The sequence below is a fragment of the Buteo buteo genome, chromosome 7, assembly GCF_964188355.1.
Source record: "Buteo buteo chromosome 7, bButBut1.hap1.1, whole genome shotgun sequence".
Lineage (NCBI taxonomy): Eukaryota > Metazoa > Chordata > Aves > Accipitriformes > Accipitridae > Buteo > Buteo buteo.
Genome location: NC_134177.1, coordinates 41,617,351 through 41,640,607, shown reverse-complemented (window position 1 = coordinate 41,640,607; position 23,257 = coordinate 41,617,351). Strand labels below are relative to the sequence as shown.

The window sequence follows — 23,257 nt, the reverse complement described above, 5'->3', positions numbered from 1 at the left end:
CACGTATGGTCCTTTACCATGTCACCAGGGAAGGTGGGTTCAGCTGTTGCTCCCTGGGAGCAAAGCACATCCCTGCTGCTCTCTCTGCCTGCGCTGGGGCCACCTGCTGCCGGCGCTGGTCCAGGCTCCCCGGCCCGGAGCCACAGCTCAGGTTAGGACGGGGAGGCCAGCATGGAAACTGTCTCGCTGGAGTCTTCCCGACCCTTGGCTAGAGCAGTCCGGTTGCCTGAATCAAAGGAATCAGGTCTCCTTCGAGACTCTAACGCTTGTTGGCTGGTGTTGTTTTAACTGTGAAAGATTCAGCACTCCTTGTGTTATGTTAGCTGGGATGGATGTAGGAGCATGTCTGCTGCTTGCTTGCGAGCTCGGGGGTTGCTGTGACTCGCTTCCACCGCTGCCTAGAGCACGCTCGGAGCGGAGCAGCTGGGAGCCCTCACTTCCAGCCCCCCTGCTCCATCCCTGCGAGTGCCTCCCTGGCCGAGGCCACGTGGCCTGCGCTCGCTCTGCCCTGATTGTCCCTCGCAGGATTTCCTTCGGCACATGGCACTCGAGCGGCCACAAGAAGCTTCCTCCAGCAAATCCTTCTCCTCTGAGGCGGCTGTCCCTTGCATCGCTTGCTCTTTTCCCATTCCCATTTCCTGTGGCTGGTTGCGTTGCCCTAATAGAGGTTTGGCATTGCTGTTTTGCACACCCTAGTGGGAGAGGGGATGTGTTTATCACTTTTCCTGGAGATTATCTGTTTAAGCACTCTCTGACAGTTACAATAACAAGGGCAGCGCGTTGTGTTTCCCAGCAAAAGGACACTCGCTGCTGAAAGATGTATAGCACTAATTAGAAATACATAACATCCGGCCACATGGCAGCCTTCTCCCGGCCGCTCCATTTCCTGAGCTCAGACGACTTTGACGACAGTTGGTTTATGTTTTCCATGAATATAATGTTCTCAGAGAAACACAAATTTCTCCCCGTTAAAATTACGTCCCCTTTCTCTCCATCTCTTTCTCTTCCCCCTCCCCACGCACCCTTTCCCCTGCAAAGCAGGTAGATTTATGACTGCAGAAAGCCTGGGTCGGATCCTGCTGCCAGCTGGGTCGGAGCAAAGCTCACAGCCCCTGCGTGGATGCAGTGGAGAGCCCAGGTAGATGCTTGCAGAGGGCGCTGCGGCAGCCGTGCTGGCCAACCCGCCTCGCTCCCCAGGCTCTCTGCAAAGGAAGCTGCCTCCTGGTAGAAAAACAGCACTCTTCATGCAGACCAGTACCCAGCTGGAGGAAAAAACCCTCTTTCCTACACGCGAAGAAACAGGAGGACTCTTCTGCAGCTCAGAGGGTTTTCGTGATCTTCAGAAAAACCGCCTGACCCTGGTTCCCAGTTGCTTTTTGTCTGTGCTTGCAGTCTGATGCTTATCAGGTCCCATTTTTCCCATCCCATCCCCTCTCCCTCCTCTCGCTCTTGGGCTTTGCTCCAGAGCAGATAGCCTGGGCACCAGTTGGAGGAGTCTGGGTCCAATCTCCAGCTTGCAGCAAGCAGCAGTGACTAGTACAAGGACATTTTTTTGGAGGTCCCAGCGTGCTGGCTGGGAGCAGGGCAGTTGCTCTGCTGAGGGTAACGCAGGTTAGGTGTAAGGGCAGTTAGATGTAAGGGAGGTAGGAAGATGGAGCATGCTCAGGGAGGTGAAATCTTAGAAGGTTTTAGCTGCTGAAATGAATTCCTATTGAATATGGAAAAACTGCTGTATTTCAGATGTTTATAGCTTGGCCAAGTGTGGACAGATTTCTAGTAGGACAGGAAAACTCTCTGTTAAAAAGGTTATTCTGCAGCAAAATCTCAGATCCCCTTTCCAGGATTTGCAGTTGCTAGATTAGCTCAAGGAAAAGGTTGTAAGTGTTTTTTCTAACAAGGGTAAGCCACTATCTTGTTTCCTAGCCTCATTCTCACAAGTAGCCGAACTGTTTTGGCTAAAGATTTCCGGAAGAATTCGGGCTGAGACAGGCACCCGGCATGGAAATTTCAGCTCCGATAGTTAAACACTGAGCCAACTGGAAAAAGGGTCTTATGAGTGGCGAGTGTCAGGCAGGCTTAATAACACGGTGCTCAAAACCCTGCCTGCAAAAAAGACTGTCAGAGCTCGTGTCCCACTGGCCCATCCAGCATCTGGAGCCCTAACCTCCACGATGGGTTTGCAGAGAGCTGCAAAGCTCTCTCGCTTATTTTTTGGGTGCAGAAAGACAGATCTTCGAGGCAAATTCAGCCTATGAAGTGTGGAGTAATGCAAATTACCCAGGCTGTTGGTTCAGACTGCAAAGTGTTTGATGACATTCCTGGTTTAAAATACCCAGGCCTGCTCATTTCTAGCCCTCTGCAGCGTTGCACGTACCTTAGAGTTTTGCTGGTACAGCTGGTGTGGGGCTACAAGTGACAAAGAAACAGATCCAGCTTGAGAAAGCTCCCAGAGGATGGGTTTTTTAGGCCTGCTCAGCTCCCTGCTGTGTCTGCAGCGTGGCTCCATGGGCCATGTGTCGGTACAGCGGGTGGTGGTGCAGCATGCGGTGAAGCTACAGGGTTACCCTGAGTCAGTCTTAGCTGCAAATGCTACGAATCCTGAAGCCCTGACCTTAGGCTGTGGTTTCACAAGCAGTTATTTAGGTAGCAGTGCCAGCTTTACCCACCCTCCGCTCCCCCCCACATAGCACCTTTGATGGCGATGGCACAGCTGAAAGGTCACATTTCTAACCCCAGCGTGATCTGGTTCACAGGGTGGCTGCGCAGGCGAGAGCTGAGAGGTGACATGGTGACAGGAGCTGTTTAACTGATGCCAGCATTAACAGGCATGTTTTTCTGGTTGCAAGGGGAGAAGGTGGAGGGGGAATGTGTTGTGGTTGTTGGTGCATATAACCTGGTCTTGTGCTGGATGATTTCCTGCGGAGCGTCACCTTTGTGGCTGCTGGTGGCACAGAGGAGCCACATCTCTGACCACCTTGGGGCGTGCGACCTCGTAGCAGCTTCTTTTTCATGTGATTTCTGTCTATAGTCTGCCTGACCACCTCTGCTGTGCCCTGGCTGTGTGGCATGGCTGGGTGTGAGTACAGGAGGGTTATCTGATTACAGCCTAATTTGGGGTTTCAGGGGAGGAAGTGGAGTGTGGGTTTGTGGCAGCTTTAGCTGATGGGATGCCATCGATGCCACCTGAAAATGTCTCTGGCACCAAGCTTTTGATGACCGCCTGTGGGGATAGGATGCGGGATTGCCTGTGGACCTAATGCTGTAGTTCTGCTTCTCCTGCACCTGCTGTGGATCTTAGGAAACAGATCTGGGAATTACAGAGTTTGCCCTGACCTGGGCAGTCAAGATGTCTCTGCCTGCTCTTGTTGGTCTGTGGCAGCTGGTGTCCCCAGGTGATACTAGTGCTGTTCAGCTGCAGGGACACGAATCGTCTAAATGTCACTCCAGCCTCCAAGAACATCTCTTTCTATGAAGTTTGTTTCTTAATGCATCGTGCATTATCAGCAGCACAGATCATTGCTCAGCTCAGAGGTAATGATGACCTGCGGGCTCCATTTGTTGCTCCAACCCCCCTTTCAGCGTATCTTCTACGAGGTATTTTTCTCTTAGTGCTAGGGGTGAGAGACCTTGCTGTGGGTGCAGAGAGCTAGTTTCCTTAGTGCCCATCTCTCAAAACACTCCACAAGTTTCTATCTAAACACCTCTGTTTCATGAGCGCTCTGCCCTTTGTACCCTCACCTTGACTGTCTTCTGTGACATGGCCAGCCAGGGGTAGCCTGGGGGTCTGCCACCCCACAGCCTCTGTGTCACGCCGTTGTGACTGCTGACTCCAAACTCCCAGCTCAGCGAAAGCCGAGGCTCCCTGCCTTCCGAGGAAAGTGGTGAAAAGTCACAGACAGAAAGTTTCTCCTGATTTATGGTGCTTTCCTCTTTTGTCCTACAATTAAGCTCTTAAGAGCCCTTGCTGGCAGGGCTGGGAGCTGGAGTGCTGGTGTATGTTCAGGGTCTTGAACAAGCACCCACCTAGATGCTTGTTCTTCCCTGCAAGGTTGTTGGGCTGGGGGGAAGCCTCTTTGAAATGAGGCTGACAAGCTTGGCCGGGGAATGAACTTTCAGGACCAGGGGAGTTTTGTGTAATTTAATGATGAGATGACAACACCCACAGTAGCTGAGCTGGAACGGTGGGGAAACGACTGTTGCTCTTACCTGCACAGTGGACAGCTTCGCAGGCTGTACCAGGGCTGGGTATCGTTGCGGTACATCGAAGCACCGTGGCTTTATGTAAACTGGGTGTGAGCCGACGGGCACATGGTTCACGTCTGTAGCAATAGAACATGTTTGATGGAGCTGTGGCTGTAGTGCTCAGCTTGAGTGAGCAGGTCACAGATGGCTGTACCTGTGGCAGCTCACGTGCAAGAAACATTTTTACTCTCTTTTGGTTGTTCGGTGTTGTATGAGGAACTGGTAGCCTGCAACAAGAGCTGCTGGTGGCAGTGGGAAGGGCTGAGCCCCTGGTACAAAACCTGGCCATGGCCACTGCAGAGCATTGCTCCAGTGCTTGGAGCCAATCTCTGAAGTACATCGGGGCTGTGCAGCGCTTCTGACCCTCAGCATTACGAAAGCCTTTAAGCTTTGCCTTTTTTGGAGGGGGAGGACTTAACTTTTGTACCAGCCCAGTTTGGGGGTGACTGTGAGTCTGGCTTGAGCGCAGTGCCCAGAGTCCCGGCGGGGCTGCCCACGCAAAGTGCAGGGGTGCTTGCTGAAATGCCCAGAGCTTTTCACCCGCCCTGGGGACTCTCCAGACTCAAGTGCAGCAGCATGACGGCCATGGTCTTGTTGTGTGCCCGTTTAAGACAAGAAGTGAAGAGTCCAGCATCTCACCCGAGTGCGGGAGGCGGGAGCACGGGGAAGACGACTGTAATTTCTTGAACTGGACTGTGGCCAGAGCACTGGGACTAACACTCTTAATTGTGGGAAAGGCTTCATGAAAGAGATTTACTGTCCCAGAGTGGTCACATCTTTAGTTTTATGTTTCCTCCAAAAGTTGACAGCCCCTGCAGTACAGCACTTCCTACCATTGCTCTGCGGCACCGGCTCAGCCCTGGCTCTGGGAGCAGAGCACCCTCATTCGGCTACCAGGCGCCTCTTCTGCCACCCCAGGTTACCCTCAGGGGTCTCCCCACTGGCTGCTGAACTCATTGGTAGCTGTAGGAGCTGGCCAAATCAAGCCTACAGATCTTCCTTCCATTTTTTCCTGTATTTTCTAGGTGTGTTTTAGTCTTTTTCTGGTTGATTTTAACCTCCCACCCGATTGCGCTGAAATAATTTGCACTTAAAACCCAATGTTTGTTCTCTGCACCTCAGGTGTTTTGCTAGCCTTGACTGAAACAGGGTCTCAATGTCTTGCTTTAATCCTCTTGCCCTTTGCTCAAAATCCCTGGTCTGCCACATCAGGAAAGTTCAGCTTCCAACACCTTCCCCTTGCCCACACGCAGCTGATGCTCACGTCTGCGGCGAGGTGCCTGGGAGCCAGGGCTCTGCGGGGGCTCTCCCTCTCCATCCCAACGCTGGGGCTTTGCTTGCACGGGCACCGGTTTGGAGTCACTACCTACACGTTTGCGTTCACCGTGCAAATCCTTTGCCTGGCTTGCGGCAGCTTTTCTCACGGTGGCTGCCTGTCTGCAGGGTGAGGGCTGGAAGCCCTGGTCCTGCAGCGGGTGATGCAGAAGCCAGCGAGGAGCAGCCTGCACAGGCTGGTAGGAAGCCCCCGAGTGGTGCGGGTGCATCTCATCCCACTGGGCAGCAGCTCCGCTCCCGCACACCACAGCGCTTCCCTGTATCCCTCCGGGCAAGCCCCCAACCAGCCACTCCCCCCACATCTCAAGGGAGTGTATGAATTGGGGGCAGAGGGGATACGGAGGGCAGAGGGGATTTGGAGGGCAGAGGCTGCCCTTAAGGCTTAAAAATCTGCGAGCAGGCTGTGCGGTGCCTGTGCGAGCGCGGGCAGCCTGGCATGCCCCATGGTGCCCTCGGCCTCACTAAATGTAACCCACACCCAGCTCCAGGCAGTTCCCTCGAGCCAGCTCCCCACTGCTCTCAGCAGCCTCAGAAGTGGTTTCTGGCTGGGTGTAGATGCGCCGGGGGGATTTGCTCTCACTCTGAGCCGGCTCTGTTTGGAAGAGCTGTGGTCGTGTGGCATCTACTTGAGTAACAGCTTCAATTAAGCTCTCTTGACAAGCTGTTGTGTGACTGGTGAACTAATGGGAGGAGCCCCCTCCTCAGCTGCTGAGGTTAAAACTCCAGCAGGGACAAAGATCAAACATGCAGCTAATTACCCTTTTAACACTTAAACATACCCCCCTCCTTCAGGGGAAGGCATCAGCTCCAAGCAGCAGCTTCTGTGCTGAGAGCCCCGAGTGCTGGCTCAGGCTGGGCTGGCTCAGCACACGAGGTGGGGTCGGGCATGACATGGGCAGTGTGACTGCAGCTTCTTCTCACTCCAGAGTGGCTACTCACCACCTTCTTTTTTTACTCACCACGTGGAACAATTGGGTCCAGGACAGGTGTGAGCTGGGGAATTGCCCACCCCTGCAGAGATCCCTGCCCCAGGGAGGACGCAGAAAGGGAGGCTGCGAAGGCGAAGCAAGATGGAGCATCTGACCTGCTCCCTGCTGAACCCTCTTTCTGTCTCCTAGAGTGCATCTCTGAAGACTGCCGCTCTGTCATCCAGGAACAGGCCACGGCCCTGGGGCTCTCCATGTTTGCACTCTTGGTGAGGAGGTGCACCGGCCTGCTGAGGGAATGCGTGCAAGGTAAGGGGTTACCGGCAGGATCCACGCAGCTGCCCACAAGGTAGCCTGGTGGTGTTCAGGCCCTTGTTGCCTGCTATTTTGTACACCCCTTCCCCTCTGCTGGGGCCCTTGGATTCTCCCCCAGCATCCCAAGCTCTGCCCAGGTTATGGCTGGATCACCTGGCAGGAAAGCCCCTGATGTGTGCAGACAGAAACATTCGGAACAAAGGGATGAATACAGGACATGCTTTCTGCCAGCTATTGTGAAACTTCCCTAAACTGGAACCTCGGGATTGTATCTCTGACTGGTGCACTGGCACCCCACTGCCCTCAATAAAAGGGATCACAGATGTCCCGGCATGACCCCATGCCAGTTGATGTAGGGAGAACAGATCTGTCTTTGCACTTGCTGTGATTTGTGGCTGTTCCCTTGTGCGTCTGAGGCTGGGATGTTGGGATCTGTGTTGTGCATCCCCTGTCCCTGCCTGAGTCTGGCTCCTGGCTGCGGTGAGCTTCCTCAGTTCTCACATCTTGTATTTGCAGTTCAGCCACAAGAGGTGGAGCAGGAGGATGAGGAGGATGACATCAAGGTCTCCGCCTTGCCCCAGGACCTGAAGGAGCTGCTTCCCAGTGTGAAGGTCTGGTCGGACTGGATGCTCGGCCACCCGGACACCTGGAATCCTCCTCCGACCTCTCTTGAGCTCCCCAAACAGTACGTGCAACCTCTGGTCTGTCTTCTGGTGTCTGCTCCCTCCCTGGGCTCCTTGTGCCACCTTTCCCCCTCGCTCCTGCTTATTCCTGGCTGTGGCACTCTGACCTGAGTACCCAGGAGAGGCTCACTGCGCAGGGGATATCTGGGGGGGGCTTGTTGCCCTTGGTGACACAGTGACTTTTTTCATTGATGTGTGGGTGGGCTGAAGTGTCTCTGAGGGAGCCTGACAGGTGCCCTTTGCTTCCATGTGTTAGAAGATGGCCCATGAGCTGTATTTTTACCTTCTGCTTAGGATGTGCATCTGCTGTTGTTGGGATACGTCTCCTTCATGTGCTCTGCTGGCCCAGCCAGCTGAACAGGCAGGGCCTTCCTCTCTGCAGGAGGGAAGTCCATTTCCAGCATAAACATTTCGTTGCCTTTTTTTGACTGAATCAGGGCAACCTTGGTCAGGCTGGGCTGGCCTGGAGCAGCTTGCCTGTTCCTGGATCTCCAAAAGTCACCTCCCCTCTGCTTCAGAAACAGTTTGTCTCTACCCCTGCAACGCACAAAAGGGTTAATTTTCTAAACTGGCCGATTCCAGCCCATTAGTCCATAATGCGGACTAGGCAATTTGCATATTTTTGGACAGAAAATCGAGTGAAGGGGCCAAGTATGGAGTATGCGAAACAGTGTCTGAGCATGCTCCGTAGCTGCTTTCCCGCAGGATTTTCCATCTGCCTCCGGTACTCCGGATCCAGAGCCTGAAATCACGTCTTATTGTTAATCCAAAGGAGCCAGAACCCAGGGTGATGGGAAGGCGCATTAAGAGTAATCCAGCAAAGTGGCTTAACCATTAATGGGTCCCTGCTCCGTGCGTCAGGTCCAGTCCTGCTCTCCTAGTTTATTGCCTCTTACTCCAGTTCTTTTTCATTTGGCTGAGGAAATGGAAATCTCACACAGGAAGTTCTGGGCCTCATTTTGTGGAGATGGAGTCTGTTTTCTGTTTGTCGGCTGCTCGGTGTGGGACCGCTGCCTGCTCATGTGAACTGCTGCCCATCTTTGGGCAGGAACTCAAACTGGGATCCGTCACGTGAGCCCGCGTGCACCAATCCCCCCTTCCCCTCGCGCTGCCTGCGCAGGGAGCCGCCGAGCCCTTGGCGACGGGCAGCCTCGAGATGGAATTTCTGATCGGGTTCGCGCAGCCAGCGCTCGGCGCCTTCCCCGGGACGAGCGGCCTCCCCCTCCTGCGGGGCCAGGGGCTGCGTCCCCCCCGGGGCTGCCGGAGCAGGTGCGGGCTCCCGCTTGCCCGTCGAGGCAGGAGAAGGCAGTGATGGCAGCCCACCCCGTGGCGTGGCGGCGGGTGGCTCTTTGGCTATGGGTTGGGGGGCTCTACTCCGCAAATTCCTGGTCTGCTCGGCCATGGAACGAGGGTCTTCATCTTGTAGCAGAGGCCCAACCGCTTCCCCACCTCGCTCCCTCCACGGAGGTTGGCTGAGCAGCCCCTCCTGTCCCATCCATGCCCTTACTCTGGCGCATGGGCAGCCTTCCTCATGTTGGCTCCCAGCTCCTCCACCCTGGTGCTCTTTGGCTCACCAGGAGCATCTGTTATCCATGGTGAGGAGACAGGCTGCTCTTTCAGCCCAGACCTCTTGTGTTGACCCGGCATTGCGTGGCCGGGTTTTGGTGGTCCGGGACTCTGGGACAGCAGCAACTGAGCTTCCCTGGAGGTGCAGGTAGTGATGAGTAGCAGGGAGCCAGCTCCGCTCTCGGGCATGACCTGGGACCTGCAACGTTTTCCCTGGAGGTGGGAAAGGAAAAGGGGAGCACTGGGTTACTGATTCAGCTCTCTATTGACACAAGCCTGCTGTCTGCCCTGGGGCTGTTCAGTAACCAGGTAAAGTCACCGAGTCTGGGGGTTTAGACAGGAGCAGCTTCAAAGAAGTCTAGAAGTAAAACATGGGTCAGAGCAGCAGGCGTGTTGGAGTAAGCCAAGGTTTATGGGCAGGGTGAGCTCAGGAGCAGGGAGAGCATATGAGGAGCAAGTGCAGATGCCAAGTTGCAGAACTGTGTTAGGGGCCTGTGCCATTTCATGCGTGCTCTGTGCCTCATGGCAGTGGGACGTGCCGCGAGGTCCTCAACAGTGCCAGTGGAGAAGCTGGCTGGACATCCTGAAGCTGCCTCCCAGCTCTCTGCAGCTATCGCTTTCATCACCCCTCATGGTGGCGTGGGCACAGAAAAGGGACAGTAAAAAAGCCCTGAAGCACAGAAGCACCCTGCAAGGATGCCATGAATGTGCTAAAGCTTCTGGAAAAACCAGGCCCCGTACCCACCTGGCAGCCCACTAGGAGCAAAGGCCTGGCCCAGAGCTTGCATCAAAGTGCAGCTCATCCAGGGCCAGCACTGCTGCCAGAATGACGGCCTGGGCTCGGGGCCAGCGAGGCAGCTTGTCAAGACTCTGCCAGAGCCTAGGGCCTGGGCTGCCGGGGCTATACATCCCGAGGCCTGCGCTCACGCTACGTTCACCATGTTCACGATCGCTCGTTCTTAGTAGGGGAGAGAGCTGGGGGACTTTGAGAACGTCTAAACTCAGCCCAGCTGTGGCAGTTGGTTTATTGCTTTCAGCTGGTACTTGAACCCGGGTCCTGGTCTTGGAGTCTTTCCCAGGTTTAATCCCCGGAGCTTTCTCTGCAGCTGTATGACACTGCGCTGACCCCGAATGAGGATAGGAAAATAGAAACGGTGCCAAGCCAGAGTCTCTTTTTCATTTGGAGTCTGGCTGTCTGCCCATGACCAGGGTTACATAATGGGAAACATAGCTGGGGCTCTGGAGAGCCCGCGTTTCACCACGCTGCCCAGACCTTCGCGTTCTGATGCTATATATCTTCCTAATTGTAGCTCGGATGCATTTATCACACTGCTGGATTTGAGTCCTTACAATAAAAAAAAAAAAAAAACCACCCCACACCGAATTCCTCAGCTCGCTGCTTTCCCCCTTGGACAGAGGCGGAGGGAAAGGTGTAAGGGGTGAGCGCTGCCGCGAGCCACAGAGGATTGGGCTCTGTGGAGTGGGATGGGAGGCTTGAGGGGGCTGTATCTTTGGGGTCCTTTTCTTGGCAGGGGCTTGGGAATGGACCCCGGCTCCTGGCAGGCATCCTTTCCCTAGCTGGGGGTTCAGCGGTCCTGAATTCCACCTGAATGAGAAGCTCCAGCTTTCCACAAAACCACCCCCTCCTTGGTCTGCTGCACTCATCCAGCTCTTAGCCACACCTGCACGGTCACCATGGCTCAGGGGATGCACTGGGATGTGTTTTCAAGCCAGAAAGCCATAGAGAGGCAAGAGGCTGCCTGAATCCCTCTCCTGGGGGTGCTGTGTGTATTTAAGAGATGGAGGGTGTCCTTCCCCTCTACATATTTGGGGGAGGGGGTCAGCGAGCTTTCTGTGGCTCTCTTCTCAGGTGTTCCCAGAATAGGAACTAAACTTCACCGTGGACATCTCTGCTTCAGAGCAGCAGTGTCCTGTGGCTTGGGTATTGTGTGTCTGGACCGGGTGTTCCTAGGTCTTCCAGCAGCAAGCCACAGTCATTTCTGTATCTTAAAATGAATTTATATCTGCACGTTTCATGGCAAACATTCCGTTGACGTCTGAGCAGACGGTTGTTTAAAGCGGTTGCACTGCCATGCAACTGGGTTGGCAAAGCGTCTTTCAGACCAACTGTACCCAGGAGTAATTTGCAGAGATTAGGGTGTAAAAGCAGGGAGTCTTGGGGAGAGAGGAGCAGGGTGGATCTCCTAAGGCAGAGATATTAGCAGCAGATGGGGCAAAAGGCAGATCTCCAAGGAAGCTGCAGTCGTTCAAGTGAATCCATCTCCTTTTGGGACATATGGCTGTGAAGAGGGTGAAGAGGGCTGGGCAGGGGAGAGCAAAGCTTCTCTTTGCTCTACTTTCTTGCTGCAATGAATCCGTTGCTAAATGAAGCGCAAGAATCGATGGGGAAGCCGCTGGCTAGACAGACAAACTGCCGCAGGGCTGACCCTGGTGAATCTGCGCTCCTTCCACAGTGGAGCGAAGGGCCTCTCGGTTTGTGGAGACTGTCTGCAAGCATTTAAAAATGGTTAATTTAAACCAAGTATTAAATTAAATCCAAAAGCTCTGAGCACATTCTAGAGCTTACCTTCCCAGAGAGATCTGCCAGATCGCTCTCATCACATCGCTCTTGCGGAGAAGTGTCACTGAGATGGCAGCTCCCACTGGGAGAGATGGACAGAGTCTTGGACAGGGGTGCCAAGACGTTGCTGGAGTTTGCTGGAGACTAAATGGAAAATCCCTTTTGCAGATCTCAGCCTTAGCTAGTAATGCTGGCCACCAGAGTTTCCTTATCGAGACATCAAAGCGAGGATTCAGAGGTGTCTCAGTAGTGTAAACCTGGCTGAGAATGAAGGTAAAGTTGAACGAAGCAGAAGCCAAAAGTCTCCGTGGAGAAGGGGGCTGTGGTGCAGCAGAGGCTGGCTGGGAGGAGACTGCACCTCTCCCAGGGAGGAGAGCGTCCCTCTAACTCCGAAGGCAGGTTCCCAGCAGAGGAATGGGTTTATGGGTGCCCAGCTGACCAAAGGGACCATGTGCAGGGCAGTGAGGGGGAAATCATTGGTGCCACGGGGCAGAGGGGCTGTGAGCACCTTGTCCCCACTCTGGGCAGCTGTGTCTGAGCCCAGGGCGAGGTTGGCGAACGCCTTTTGGGAAGAGCTCCCGCCGCCAACCCCTTTTGTTCCTTGCAGAGGAGCCGCTTTTAGTTCGGCTTTCCCTGGGCCGCGAGAGAGGAAATCCAGGAGGGGGATGCGGAGCACTTTGTACGGCGGTGCGGGAGCTGGGGTGGGCACCGGCACCGGGAGCCGGTGGGTACGCGTCGCCCAGCCCCGGGAGCACGTGAGCCCGAGGCGTTTGCCATCTGCACGGCAGCGCGGCTCTCGGCGGCTGGGGAACACAATGCAGGGCTTCTTCTGCGCCGCGCTTTCCGGGTTTGTTCTGCAGCTGTGGAGTTTGAATGTTAGTGTTTAAACAAGCTGGTATTACACAGGAAATGGCCACCTCCACAGGCCCCCGCAGGCTTGTAACATGGGGTCATTGTGCTTGATATTAATCACCAGGCAGCCCGCGCCCCCGGTGAAGATGGTGGCTTACGCCAGAGCGCCGCGCAGCACCGCGGCTGGCGGCGATTTGGCGAGTGTCAAGCTCGCCCCAGCACCCTCTGCTCTCCCCGGGCTTCGGCGCATGCCTTCTGCCTTGCGGTGATGCGTGCCCATCACCGGGGCATCCGTCTTTGCCAGGAGCCGTCCCCACGCAGCCCCGGCCTCGCTGGGGCCATGTTCTGCCCCGGGGCCGTGCTCCAGCCCGAGCGCTCGGCTGCGCACTTGCGCGGCGCTTTCACCGTTGCCTGGCCGGGCTGCGTCCTGTCGGCGTGCAGCTGGGCTGCGCTCACACTGACAGCTACATTAAACCTGGAATCCTGAGGCAATAAAAAAGAAATTAACTCTTATTTTTTTTTCCTGTCCTAGTGGAATAAGCAAATGTAAATGTGTCTGTGGGGAAGTGAATGAACCCCCGTTCTGAGGAAAGACCTCGTGCTAACCCCCTTCTCGCTTCCTCGGTTAAAAGCTCTGGGAGCCTCGTCCCTGTACCTGGGAGCTGCGTGCCTGGGCTCGGTGTCAGTAATTCGGGGCCTCCCTCCGCAGAGGGATGCCGAAGCCGTGGCACTGTGCATACGCAGCACTTCCAGGCGCCTGGGCCTGCCTCGGCTTTGCGGAGAGGCTCCGGCTCCGCAGCGATGTTGGGTGACATAAGCCAGAAACGCCTGGAGGTGGCCACGGTGTCGTCCTGGGAAGAGGCAGTGGGGAGAAGGCGCCTGGTAGGACTCCCCGAGTGTTGTGCGACCTTCTAGGGCGAGTGCGTGTCCCAGCAGGAGATCCACGGGGCCGTACGGTGTCGCCGTGAGCTGTTAGCCCTTGCCGGCTTTGCCGGTGGGTAGCAGCCGGTAAATGACCTTGGTGGTGCCAGTGCTGGGTGATGCATTGCAGAGGAGGAGCTGCACCCGAGGGGAAGGCAGAAAATTGTCAGACCTGCTCTCTGTGGTGCCACTTCTGTGTTGCAGGAAAAAACTAAAGCAGAAATGCCAACACCTTCTTCTTTGTTGGTTTTTTGAAGGCTCTGCAAGGTGCTGCATGTGAGAGGGTGCTGCCCGGCTGCCGGCCACTGCCGCAGAGCTGCTCAGGGTTCCATTGCAGCGAGATCTTGATACCTGGGGAGCCAGCACAGTCTGTGGTTTGACTGAAGGAAGCCCAGGGTGGAAACCTAACACATCCAGTGCAAATGACAGATGTGGCAAGGCACTGAGAAGCTGTAGGGAGCTGAGGATGAAGGGGATAAAGTGACAGGGACTGTTCTTGCGCTCAGGGGGTGGTAGAGGGGCTGCCCTGCCTGGCAGCGCTGCCAGAGGGGCTGCGGGCTGGGGGCAGGCAGCCACGGGGGGAGACGAGAGGGGACCGCTGGGCTGGGGCCGGCAGCAACGGGGGGAGAGGAGAGGGGACCGCTGGGCTGGGTGGCTGCAAGGGTGTTATCAGCGTCAGCTCGGTGACTGTTCACGTGGCGTTTTTCTGACTTTGGGTGCCAAGCCCCGTGGAGGGAGATGGCTCCCTGTACTTCATCTGTGCTGCTCCTTCACCCCGCTGCCACCCCTGCCCTGCTGCAGATCCCGGTCCTGCCCAGCATCCTACCGCTGCCCCTTGCCTCCCTCCCACCCTCGCTGGTCATCTCCATCCCCTGCCTGCAGATCTGTTTCTTGGGGAATACAGGCGAGGTCTCTGCAATGTGTTTCTTTGCCTTCTCCTCCACCCTGGCCCCATCCACCTGGTTGTCTCAGCCCCCCCGGGAACGTCCTCTGCGTCAGTACCTGTCCCCAACACCCCAGCGCGCTCATTCCCCGGCGGTTGCAGGCGCTTTCCCGGTTCCTCTCCCCTGCTGATGCCTTGCAGCCTCTGCACCTCCTTCGTCCAAGCCGAGCCCGCTCTGGCAGGGCCCCACCAGTGCTATGTGACCGGACTCAGGCAGCCGAGCCCAGTTGCCAGCAGGGCACTGGGGGAGGGCTGAGCCTCCCAAGCCCTGTGCATCTCCCATGGGCAGAGCTCGCCTTGGAGGTGGCCCAGAGCAGCCCTATCACATCCGGTGCTTGTCTCTGCAGCCTGGGCCGGAGGATAAACTATCAGGGCTGTGGGGCAGTGGATCATTCCTCTTATTATTTTCTTCTTTTGCAGATAGGGGTCGTGGAAAGTTCAGTTCCTTTTAACCCTCGCAGCTCTGTTTATTTTCCAGCTGGTAGCACAAACGCAGCGTTTCCCATTACATCACAAAGGGCCTCGGACAGATCCCTCCGAAAAACGTGTTGCAACTGTTTATTTTTTTCCATATTTAAACATTTCTGACAGCCAGACCTGGCTGAGCCAAGCGATGGAGCTTTGTGAATGAACCCAGCTCCTGGTGTCTGTGCCCAGAGGGCTTTGAAGGACCTCTTTTCTCCTGCAGCGTTCGGGCTGGGGCTGGCTTAGGGACGTGGGCGACTCTGCGTTACATGTGTGCTGATTACGTGCCGGGCTTTGATTAATGGCTCCTCATTCTGCCTGGCTCCCAGGACGCTCTTGAAAACAAGATGTTTCATTTCAGTGTGCTTTCCTGGTACATTGATTCCCGTAAATAACCGAGTGCAGACTCTGTCCACCTGGAGCAGTTCAAAGAGCAGGGGGCCTCCCTCCAGCCCTGGGCTGCCTCGGGCCACACCGGTCACCGCTGCACCCCTGGTGATACTGGCTTCCCTGCGCTTTTCGGTGCGCCAGAGGTGCGGGGTGGAGGAGCAGCCCTCCTTACTGCCACCACAAGCAGCTCAGCCCCAGTTTCTCCTATCCCCTGCTTTCATCCTACTTTATGCACTAAAAATCCGCCTCTCTGAGTGCTTTTAGAACCAAGAGGAAGAAATGCAGTATGAGGCAGCCTGGTCGGCTGCAGTGCCCCTGTACTTGTTGCCTGCTTTCCCCACGTTGACCCTATCTGGGGTGCTGGGCCCTCCCCAGGGTGTGCTCCGTGATGGGGATGCACAGAGAGCGGTCCAGGGCTGCCGGTGGCCTTGTGTTTGCACCGGGCTCCCCGCACATCACTGTCGCTCTGGGAAGGTGAGACACCGCAGGATCAGCTTTGCAGGTTACTTGCAAGTGTTGAAACCGTGGCCAGAAGCAAAACACGGCTTAACCCCCTGTGGCTGGGGTTTAACTAAAAAAAAACCCTTTGTGCTTTAGAGCATGGCCGCAGCACGTGGTCACAGCAGATAACAGCTGTGCGAAGGAGAGGGTGCCCCGGGCTGGGCTGGAGTCCCCCAGGTGCCGCTTTTGCCCCGACAGCAGTTGCGGGTGTTCGGTCTGTCCTCCCAGCAGGCTTTAAAATTGAGTAACAAGCATCATTTCTCCCATCTGGAACGAGCTGGGCTCCTGCCGGCACTGCACGGGGAAGCCGATTCCCACGCGTGTGCCAGCTCGGGAGCGGGCAGAGGTGGGCAGAGCAGCGGGAAGGGCGAGATCCCGGGAGCCGTCCCCATCCAGGGGGATGGGGTGGTTGGTGTCGGCGCTGGCGGGCGAGGGTTACAAGCCCTCCTGGGTTCCGTGCCAGCGCAGCTGTGCCTGGAGCCCTCCCGGTGGGGTAGGTTAGCAGCGGTGGTGGCGTGCCTCGCCTCGCCTCACCTCTCTGGTATTCGCTGCAGCATTGCAGGCAACTCCCAACGCATTCCAGCCCCGAATTGCTCACGTCTCTCCTCGTTCTCCCAGGGTCTCAGTAGATGTGTGGGCGACGCTGGCTGACTTCTGTAACATACTGACCACAGTGAATCAGTCGGAGGTGCCCTTGTACAAGGACCCAGATGACGACCTTACCCTGCTTAGCCTGGAAGAGGATCGGCTGCTCTCGGGCTTCGTTCCCCTGCTGGTCGCCCCCCAGGAGCCCTGCTACGTGGAGAGGACCTCGGACAAGGTCAGCAGTAGGCCAAACATCCCCCCTCGATTCCTCCAGACTTTTATTCTTGGGAAGTTTTCTGTGCAAACGGAACACGATTAAGTCATTGAGAAGGGTGTTAAGGGAAAATATCGACCTTTCAGCCGCTGACATCCAGCTCTGTGTCATGAAAACCCCTCTCGACTTCCTCTGGTGTGTGTGTGCTCGCTGGCATGTTGTATATACGATCATTTCCTCACTTGTTTAAATAGTGCAGCTTGTGTTGGCAGTGCTCTCAGTGCACTCCAAATGGTTTGCATCATGCTTAAAGCACCCTCCCCCTCCCCCCGGCCACAAAACTCTGCCTTAGGAAGGCAGCCAGGACTTTTTTCCTTCTCTAAAGAGGAGAGTGATAAATAGGTGACTAGAGAGAAGCAGACACCATGTGTTAACGTACAAAAGGCTTTTAGGAATATGAAGCATTCCCCACTGCCCGCTCTCTATTTTCCTTTCTTTGCTCTAGGAGCCCATTCTAGCCTGAACTTTCCTTTGGCTGTTTGTTTTTAGAATAATGAAATCAGTTCCCTTGTTGATGTGGGGTTTTGGGTCTGCTCTCTGCCACCACCTGGCCAGAAGGGACCTGGGGGCTGCACTTGGATAACGTGTCTGAACCTGATGGGGGATGGAAGAGGCACAATGGCATTTGTTTTGCACGCCCTTGGAGGCACGGCAGGATAAGAGTGGCTCTCAACAGTTTCCTGCTTGGAGGCAGAATCGCAGCACCAGAAATGCTGCTCATCTGGGAAGCTGCGGCGTTGCCTCCCCAGGCGGTTGGTGCTACGAGGGAAGTGGAGATGCAGAGGCTGGTTTCTGTGGAGAGCCTGCATGTGATGGTGGCAACATGCCTTCCCATGTGTCAATTCTTCTTGACATTTTCCTGAAGTGATGGTGAGAAATTTAGGACCTTTGTCAGAGAGGGACCCAAGAGGTGTGAATTTCTGTTTCACTTCTCCGTCTGGCCAGCCTGTGCTCGCAGTACTGCCCATGGCAGAGGAGCACAGGGTCCCAGTAAAACTGAGAGCTCTCATGGTTTGGGGAAGCACCTTAGTCTAGGAAGTCACTGTGGAAAAATGGATTTTCAAGGCTCTATTTGAAGGGCTTAAAATTACAAGCATGCAGTTGCATTGCTGCCCTAAGGTAGCCCGTTCACCCAGTGTGTGTTGTGGCCTCACTGGCGTTCTGCAGGGGACAGTCCCAGTGCCTCACTCTCTACGCAGGGACTCTTTCCCCAGCAGCCACCAACCAGAGCCCCCAGCAGGCAGGTGAGGTGGCTGGGCAGCTCGGTCTGGTGCCCCATAACGTGTGGGACCCGCTTGGTATTCCCTAAACTCTGCCTCTTCTAACCACAGACCGGTTTATTCGGAGTGCCATCTACCTGCCCTGCCAGGCACTTGCACTCATGTGTGTAAAAGAAGAGGCGTATCTTTGTCCCATAGCTACGCCTGAGCTTCCGAGCTGAGTTTTCTCACTGTCCTGGCTCCCTTTGGTTCTGGTGCTTTATAAAGAATCTGTACCACACCACTGACAGGAGCTGGTGCCCTTTGCAGCTCAGCAGCAGCCACCCAAGCATCCAGGATTATCAGGCACAGTGGTACCAGCTCAGCTCTGCTGAAAAGGCAACACAGATCTCAGAGTGAGCCAGGCCTGGCTGTGTCTGTCCCCGCTTTCTTTCTTTTTTTCTTTTTTTTTTTTTTCCGCCTCTGTGGGTCTTGTTTGGTTTGAAAGTAGCTGACTTTGGAACCGTGATCCCACCCAGCAGGCTGGCGTGTTCGCTTGTGCTTGTGCAGGTCTGAGCCCCTGTTGTGTGCTGGTTGTGTTGTGCCGTCTCTGCCTTACACACCAAACACATCGCACGGAGGTAGACAGAGGAATCCACTGGTACCAGCACTACCTGGGACGCGCTGAGCAGAAGCAATGGTTTCTGCAAGGTCTCTTCTCAATCCAGTATTGATCAGTGTTTTCATTAATGGTCAGACTGGTGAAACAGCAGGTGTGCATATGCACTTTGCAGAGGACACTCAAGAGGGTTAAGGGGAGGCCAGTGAGACAGAGCAGAAATCTCAAAAACCTGACTTCCAAGAAGGGACTGGACGAGCTGGGGCTTTTTAGTCTAGAGGAAATTCGGGGAAAATGCAGCAAGCTGTTGCAGAGAGGAGTAGAACAAGCTGTCCTCCAGGTCCATGATGAAAAGCACAGGAAGGAATGGGCATAAATTGCAGCAAAATAGATTAAGACTAGACTTTAGGAAAGGCTTCATACCTTTGGGTAGTTAAGCACTTGAAAGCAGTCTCCTTAGCAATTCTGCAGAATCTCTTCAGCCTTGGAGATTTTTAAAAGCAGGCTGGGTGGCTCTCTGACGTACAACTTGGGTAGAGGTGAATGCCTTGGAAAAGGAGGCAAAGTGACCTCTTTGGACGCTCTTACTGCATTTTCTGTGATTTGGTAATACTGTAGAAAGGGACTGGAGTGGCAGCTGCGTCATTACAGTCAAATGACTACCTTGTTCCGCAAATCTTCTCCTCCTGCAGTATTAATGACGTGAATTATTTGACTCTCCAGAAGTGGAGTATTGGAGAAGGCAGTGCAGACCAAGTCAGGAAGGTAAGACTGAGAGGCATGAACTCATATGCCTTTCACAAGTGACTGTGAGCAAAATGCAAAAAGACACTTCCCTGCAAAGAAGTCCCCAATCTGACTTAACCGGGGGATCCTTGTGTGCGGTCCCCAGTCCACCATCTGCTCCCTGCCCTCCTTTTAGCGTGCAGAGCCCAGCTGAATCTGACTCCTCAGCAGATGCATCTCTAGGCTGTTTGCAGTGGAAGGGTGCCGTGTCCGTGCTGAGTATGGTGGCACAAAGGGATCTGTGTCCCTGAGCCTCAATCAGGCAGGCACTGCAGCAGAGCACCTCTGGCATGTACCACATCTAGCCGCGTTGCAGGAACTTTCCCATTTGCGTGCTCCTTGTTGGCTGACGATTGACTGAGCTGCGAGCAGGTGAGAAATGGTTTTTCTGTGCAGTGAGAACTGTCTTTCCTGTACTGGCTTTTTATTGCTTTTTAGCAGGGGTTATTTTTCTGCACTCAATTTCTTTCTCTTGCGTTCTCAGTCTTGGCCCAGTTTTCAGCCCAAGTTCCTGACAGTCCTTTGCTGGAGAGGCAAAGAAGATGTATGGCTCTTTATGTGGCCCCCTGAGAATGTCTTGAGGGCTAGGAGGAGGGTTCTGGTATGCCAAAGTGGCTCCGGGAAGTTCGCTGTGGTACCTTTCCTATCGCTTGCATGGCTAGGAAGAGGCAGTTGGCTTTCTACTGCAAGGATAATATCTCTCCTTGCTTGCTGATGGTCCAAATCCTTACCCGATGCTTTTGCACCATAGTTTTTTAATGAATTTGTAAAATTTCGGAGGAAAGGAATCTGTTGAAAGGCAAGACTGGAGAGTATTGGGCTTAAAATGGTGTTAGGTTATTGGCTCCACCAAGAGGATGGTTGTTTTGTAAGCTATATAGGACAAACACTGTGCTTCCCACTTTTTGTTCCCCACGTCCCATTTAGCAGATGGAGTGCAGTATTCAGCCAGAGTTTCTCAGCAAGTTTTTGAGCATTTGGCCTGGCTCTTATTTTGAGTGAAAATGTTCTGACTCCGTTTGTTGCCATGAAGCTGTGCGTTCGGATTCCTGCTGGAGCCAGTGTGACACTTAGAGCTTCCCATCGTCTCTTGCACTGTCATTGAAGCTGTAACCAACAAAAGCTGGCTCCAGGGTGAGCATAACTTGGTGATGTTTTCCTGGGCGTATGTTGGGCAGATATCCATTGCAGCTTGTGTGATGGAACACCATCGAACGTACCAGTCAACAGCAAACTATGCAGCCTGGTGCCTGAGCTGTCAGACTGTGTCTGCAGCGTTTGCAGCTGAAGGAGACGCTGCCAGGACCTCGCTCACCCAGCGTTGTACCCAAGGCAAGAGCAGGGAACAGCAGCACGGCTGAGTTAAGGTTCAGGAAGAAGGAAAGTAACAACTGGGGATTCATCAGGTGGTGCGTGGTGCTGCTGCGGGGGACTTGTAATGGAAAAACACTTGGGTTGTGTTGAGGTTAAAGCAAGTCCTAGTGATGGTGCATCTGAGCTGTGCGCGGGTCTGTTCTTGTGCAGTGCTGGGAACCTGGGGTATGTCTTGGTTTCCTCAGCTCTCACTGAATCCTGTTGTCTCAAGAGCATCCTGCTCTGCAGTGGCCCCGTGGAGCTGGGCAAGGCTGGAAGAGGGCTGCAGATCGCCTGGCACAGAGCAGAGCAGGGAGGTCCTTCTCATCTATGCAGGCACATGGCATCACTGATTGCCCGCACCCCTGCAAGCTCTGCATCACCCAAGCCTGTGCCTGCAGCACGCACTCTGCCACACGCCCCAGCCAGGGAGATGTGGAGGAGAAAGTGTTAATGTCCCTTCCCACAATAAACCTCTCTGCATGGGGGGTCCTGAAACCTGAGCCTCTCTCTCCTCCCCCAGCCCTGACATACGTTAATAAAAGGTTTTTAAACGCCAATAAAAAGGCAGCAGCCCCAGCTCACCAGGTCCGGGGCCCAGGGTCCTTGGGAAGGCACTTCACAAATGTGTTTTTTGCATTTTCAGGCTTTTGGCTGGTGAATAAGATTGAGGAGAAATACTCCTTCCCCTGATAACAATACAGTGAGACGCAGGATCAGCAGTGTGTGGATTAAAACCAGACGGTGCATGATTAATACATATGCTTATAGGGCTAGTCACTGTGGTTCCCTCCTCTCAAACAGAAAGGCACTTTTTTTCCCCTCATGTGCATGCTGATGTGTGGAGTGGACTGTCTCAGATACTCACCACTCAGCTAGTCTCAACCCTGTCTCACCTCACCAGGCAAATGAAAGCCCTAAAATGCAAGGCTCTGAAAAATAACTAGCAATATTTTACTGCCCCAGACCTACAAACTGGGTACTGCATGGCTCCTCCAGCTCCAGGGTGGCCAGTTAGCTTCCCGAACTTGGTGCCATTCTTGTTTCACAAGTACTTGCTTCCTGCTATTTGCACTACTCACCTGTCAGTGCGGATAGCCTAAAATCCAAGCTTCGTTCTCCTTAGAAAACAGAAATCTCTTTCCTCTCTACCGTCCAGCCCAGGTGGACAGTCCAAATTTGACCCTCTCTCTAGTTGCCCCAACATACTGTAGATGTGCAGAGCTAGTAACCTTTGAATTAGCTATGTAGGAGCTAATTATGATTTAGGCTTGGGCTAAAATTAGTCCTGTCTTGTTATTCACTTTACTTATTTATGGTATTTCAGTCTTCTTAAGACTTGTAGATATCTCTTGGCAATGTGTAGTCATGTCTGATGCTTTTTGGAAAGGAAGCCCCAGGTTTAAAAGCCCGGGAGGAATAGCTGTCGGAGTGACCGGGCTCTGTCATGCCTCTAAACACCAGACATTTTGTCCTTTCCAAGACCTAATGACTCCTGGGATGTCAGGGATGAAATCCACATTAGAGTGGCTGCACTACAGTGATTTTGGGAGGGCTTCTTGCAAGGCATCAGAGGAAGGGTAGCAAGACCAGAACTCTGAGAGCACAAACTCTTTGTAAGCAGAGAGAAAACCCCAGTGAGCAAATGTAACTGTTTTCTCAGCATCCTTTCCACATTCCCATTCCATAGCCTTGGAGCATCTCCCTCCAGCTGGCAGGCAAATGCACTCAGCCCATGAGAGCGAGAGCTTCCAGCTTGGAGTTTGGTCCAGAGAGGAAAAGGGAAACTGTGAGCAGAGATCGGAGCCCCAAGTAGGAGAGTCCAAGGAGGAGTCATCCTTGAAAAACTCCTTCCATTCCTGCCTGCCTCGGTTTCCAAACAAGCAGGGAAAGATCCCTGCCACAGGCAGCCCTGCTCAGAGCGGTGACTTGGCAGGAGCTGGCAGCCCCGAGGCGGCAGAGTTAGAAATGTTTACATTTTCTGACCAGTATCTGAACTCCATCCCAGCCTCGACCTTCCCTTTCATGTGGTGCCTTTGGATTGTAAAAGGCAATTAGGCTAAATTATGGGCCATGTTGGAAGATGATGTCATTGGGTGATGGAGGGGAGGCTGGATTTTATGCCACCACAAAGGTAGCGCGCAGAATATCACCTGCTTTGAACTCCTCATCCATCCGTGACATTTCCTTGAACCACAAGTGCCAGGGACTGCGTGAACACCACGGGAACCTCCCTCTGCGTTTGCCAGGTGTCATTAGTGCAGTTGGAAGTGTCAAGCCGAGTCCGTGTCTCCGGGTGTGGGTGGGAGGGTACACTGGTGTCTGTTGTGCTGTTTTAAACGTACCTTCATAGAAATGGGCATAAGTGCTGTCCTTGTGACCGCTGCTGGATCTCCTAGGGCTGTGCAAGGCATCCTCCAGAGAGATATTCTCTTCATTTATCATTTGGTTTCAATTTTTAATCACTCTTTAAGCTAAGAGAGTTTTGAGCATATTCTTAAAACTGCGTTTCCCCAGCTGAAGGTGAAGGGAACTCATGGCAAACAAGCGCTAGCGCTGCACGAGGACACTGAATACAGCCCTGGAGAAATCCGCAATGTGGAATAATAGTTCAGGCTCTTAAAAGGGGGAGGTGGGTTTAAAAAAAAAAAATACTGCAATAAATCTAGCGAGTGGAATCTGAGGGAAATGATCCCATCTGGAAAACTCCAGTGCTGGTAC

At 54.1% G+C, this 23,257-nt stretch overlaps 1 protein-coding gene across 5 annotated transcripts in view; it reads left to right on the top strand.

Annotated features, from left to right (window-relative positions):
* Positions 1-23,257, top strand: part of SMG6 (SMG6 nonsense mediated mRNA decay factor) — a 119,166-nt gene that overhangs the window by 52,521 nt on the left and 43,388 nt on the right. For all 5 annotated transcript variants that reach the window (XM_075032676.1, XM_075032674.1, XM_075032673.1 and 2 more), the window contains exons 11-13: positions 6,696-6,812; positions 7,335-7,503; positions 16,339-16,540. In XM_075032676.1, coding sequence (XP_074888777.1) covers positions 6,696-6,812; positions 7,335-7,503; positions 16,339-16,540 — 488 coding nt within the window. The remainder of the gene's footprint in view (positions 1-6,695; positions 6,813-7,334; positions 7,504-16,338; positions 16,541-23,257) is intronic.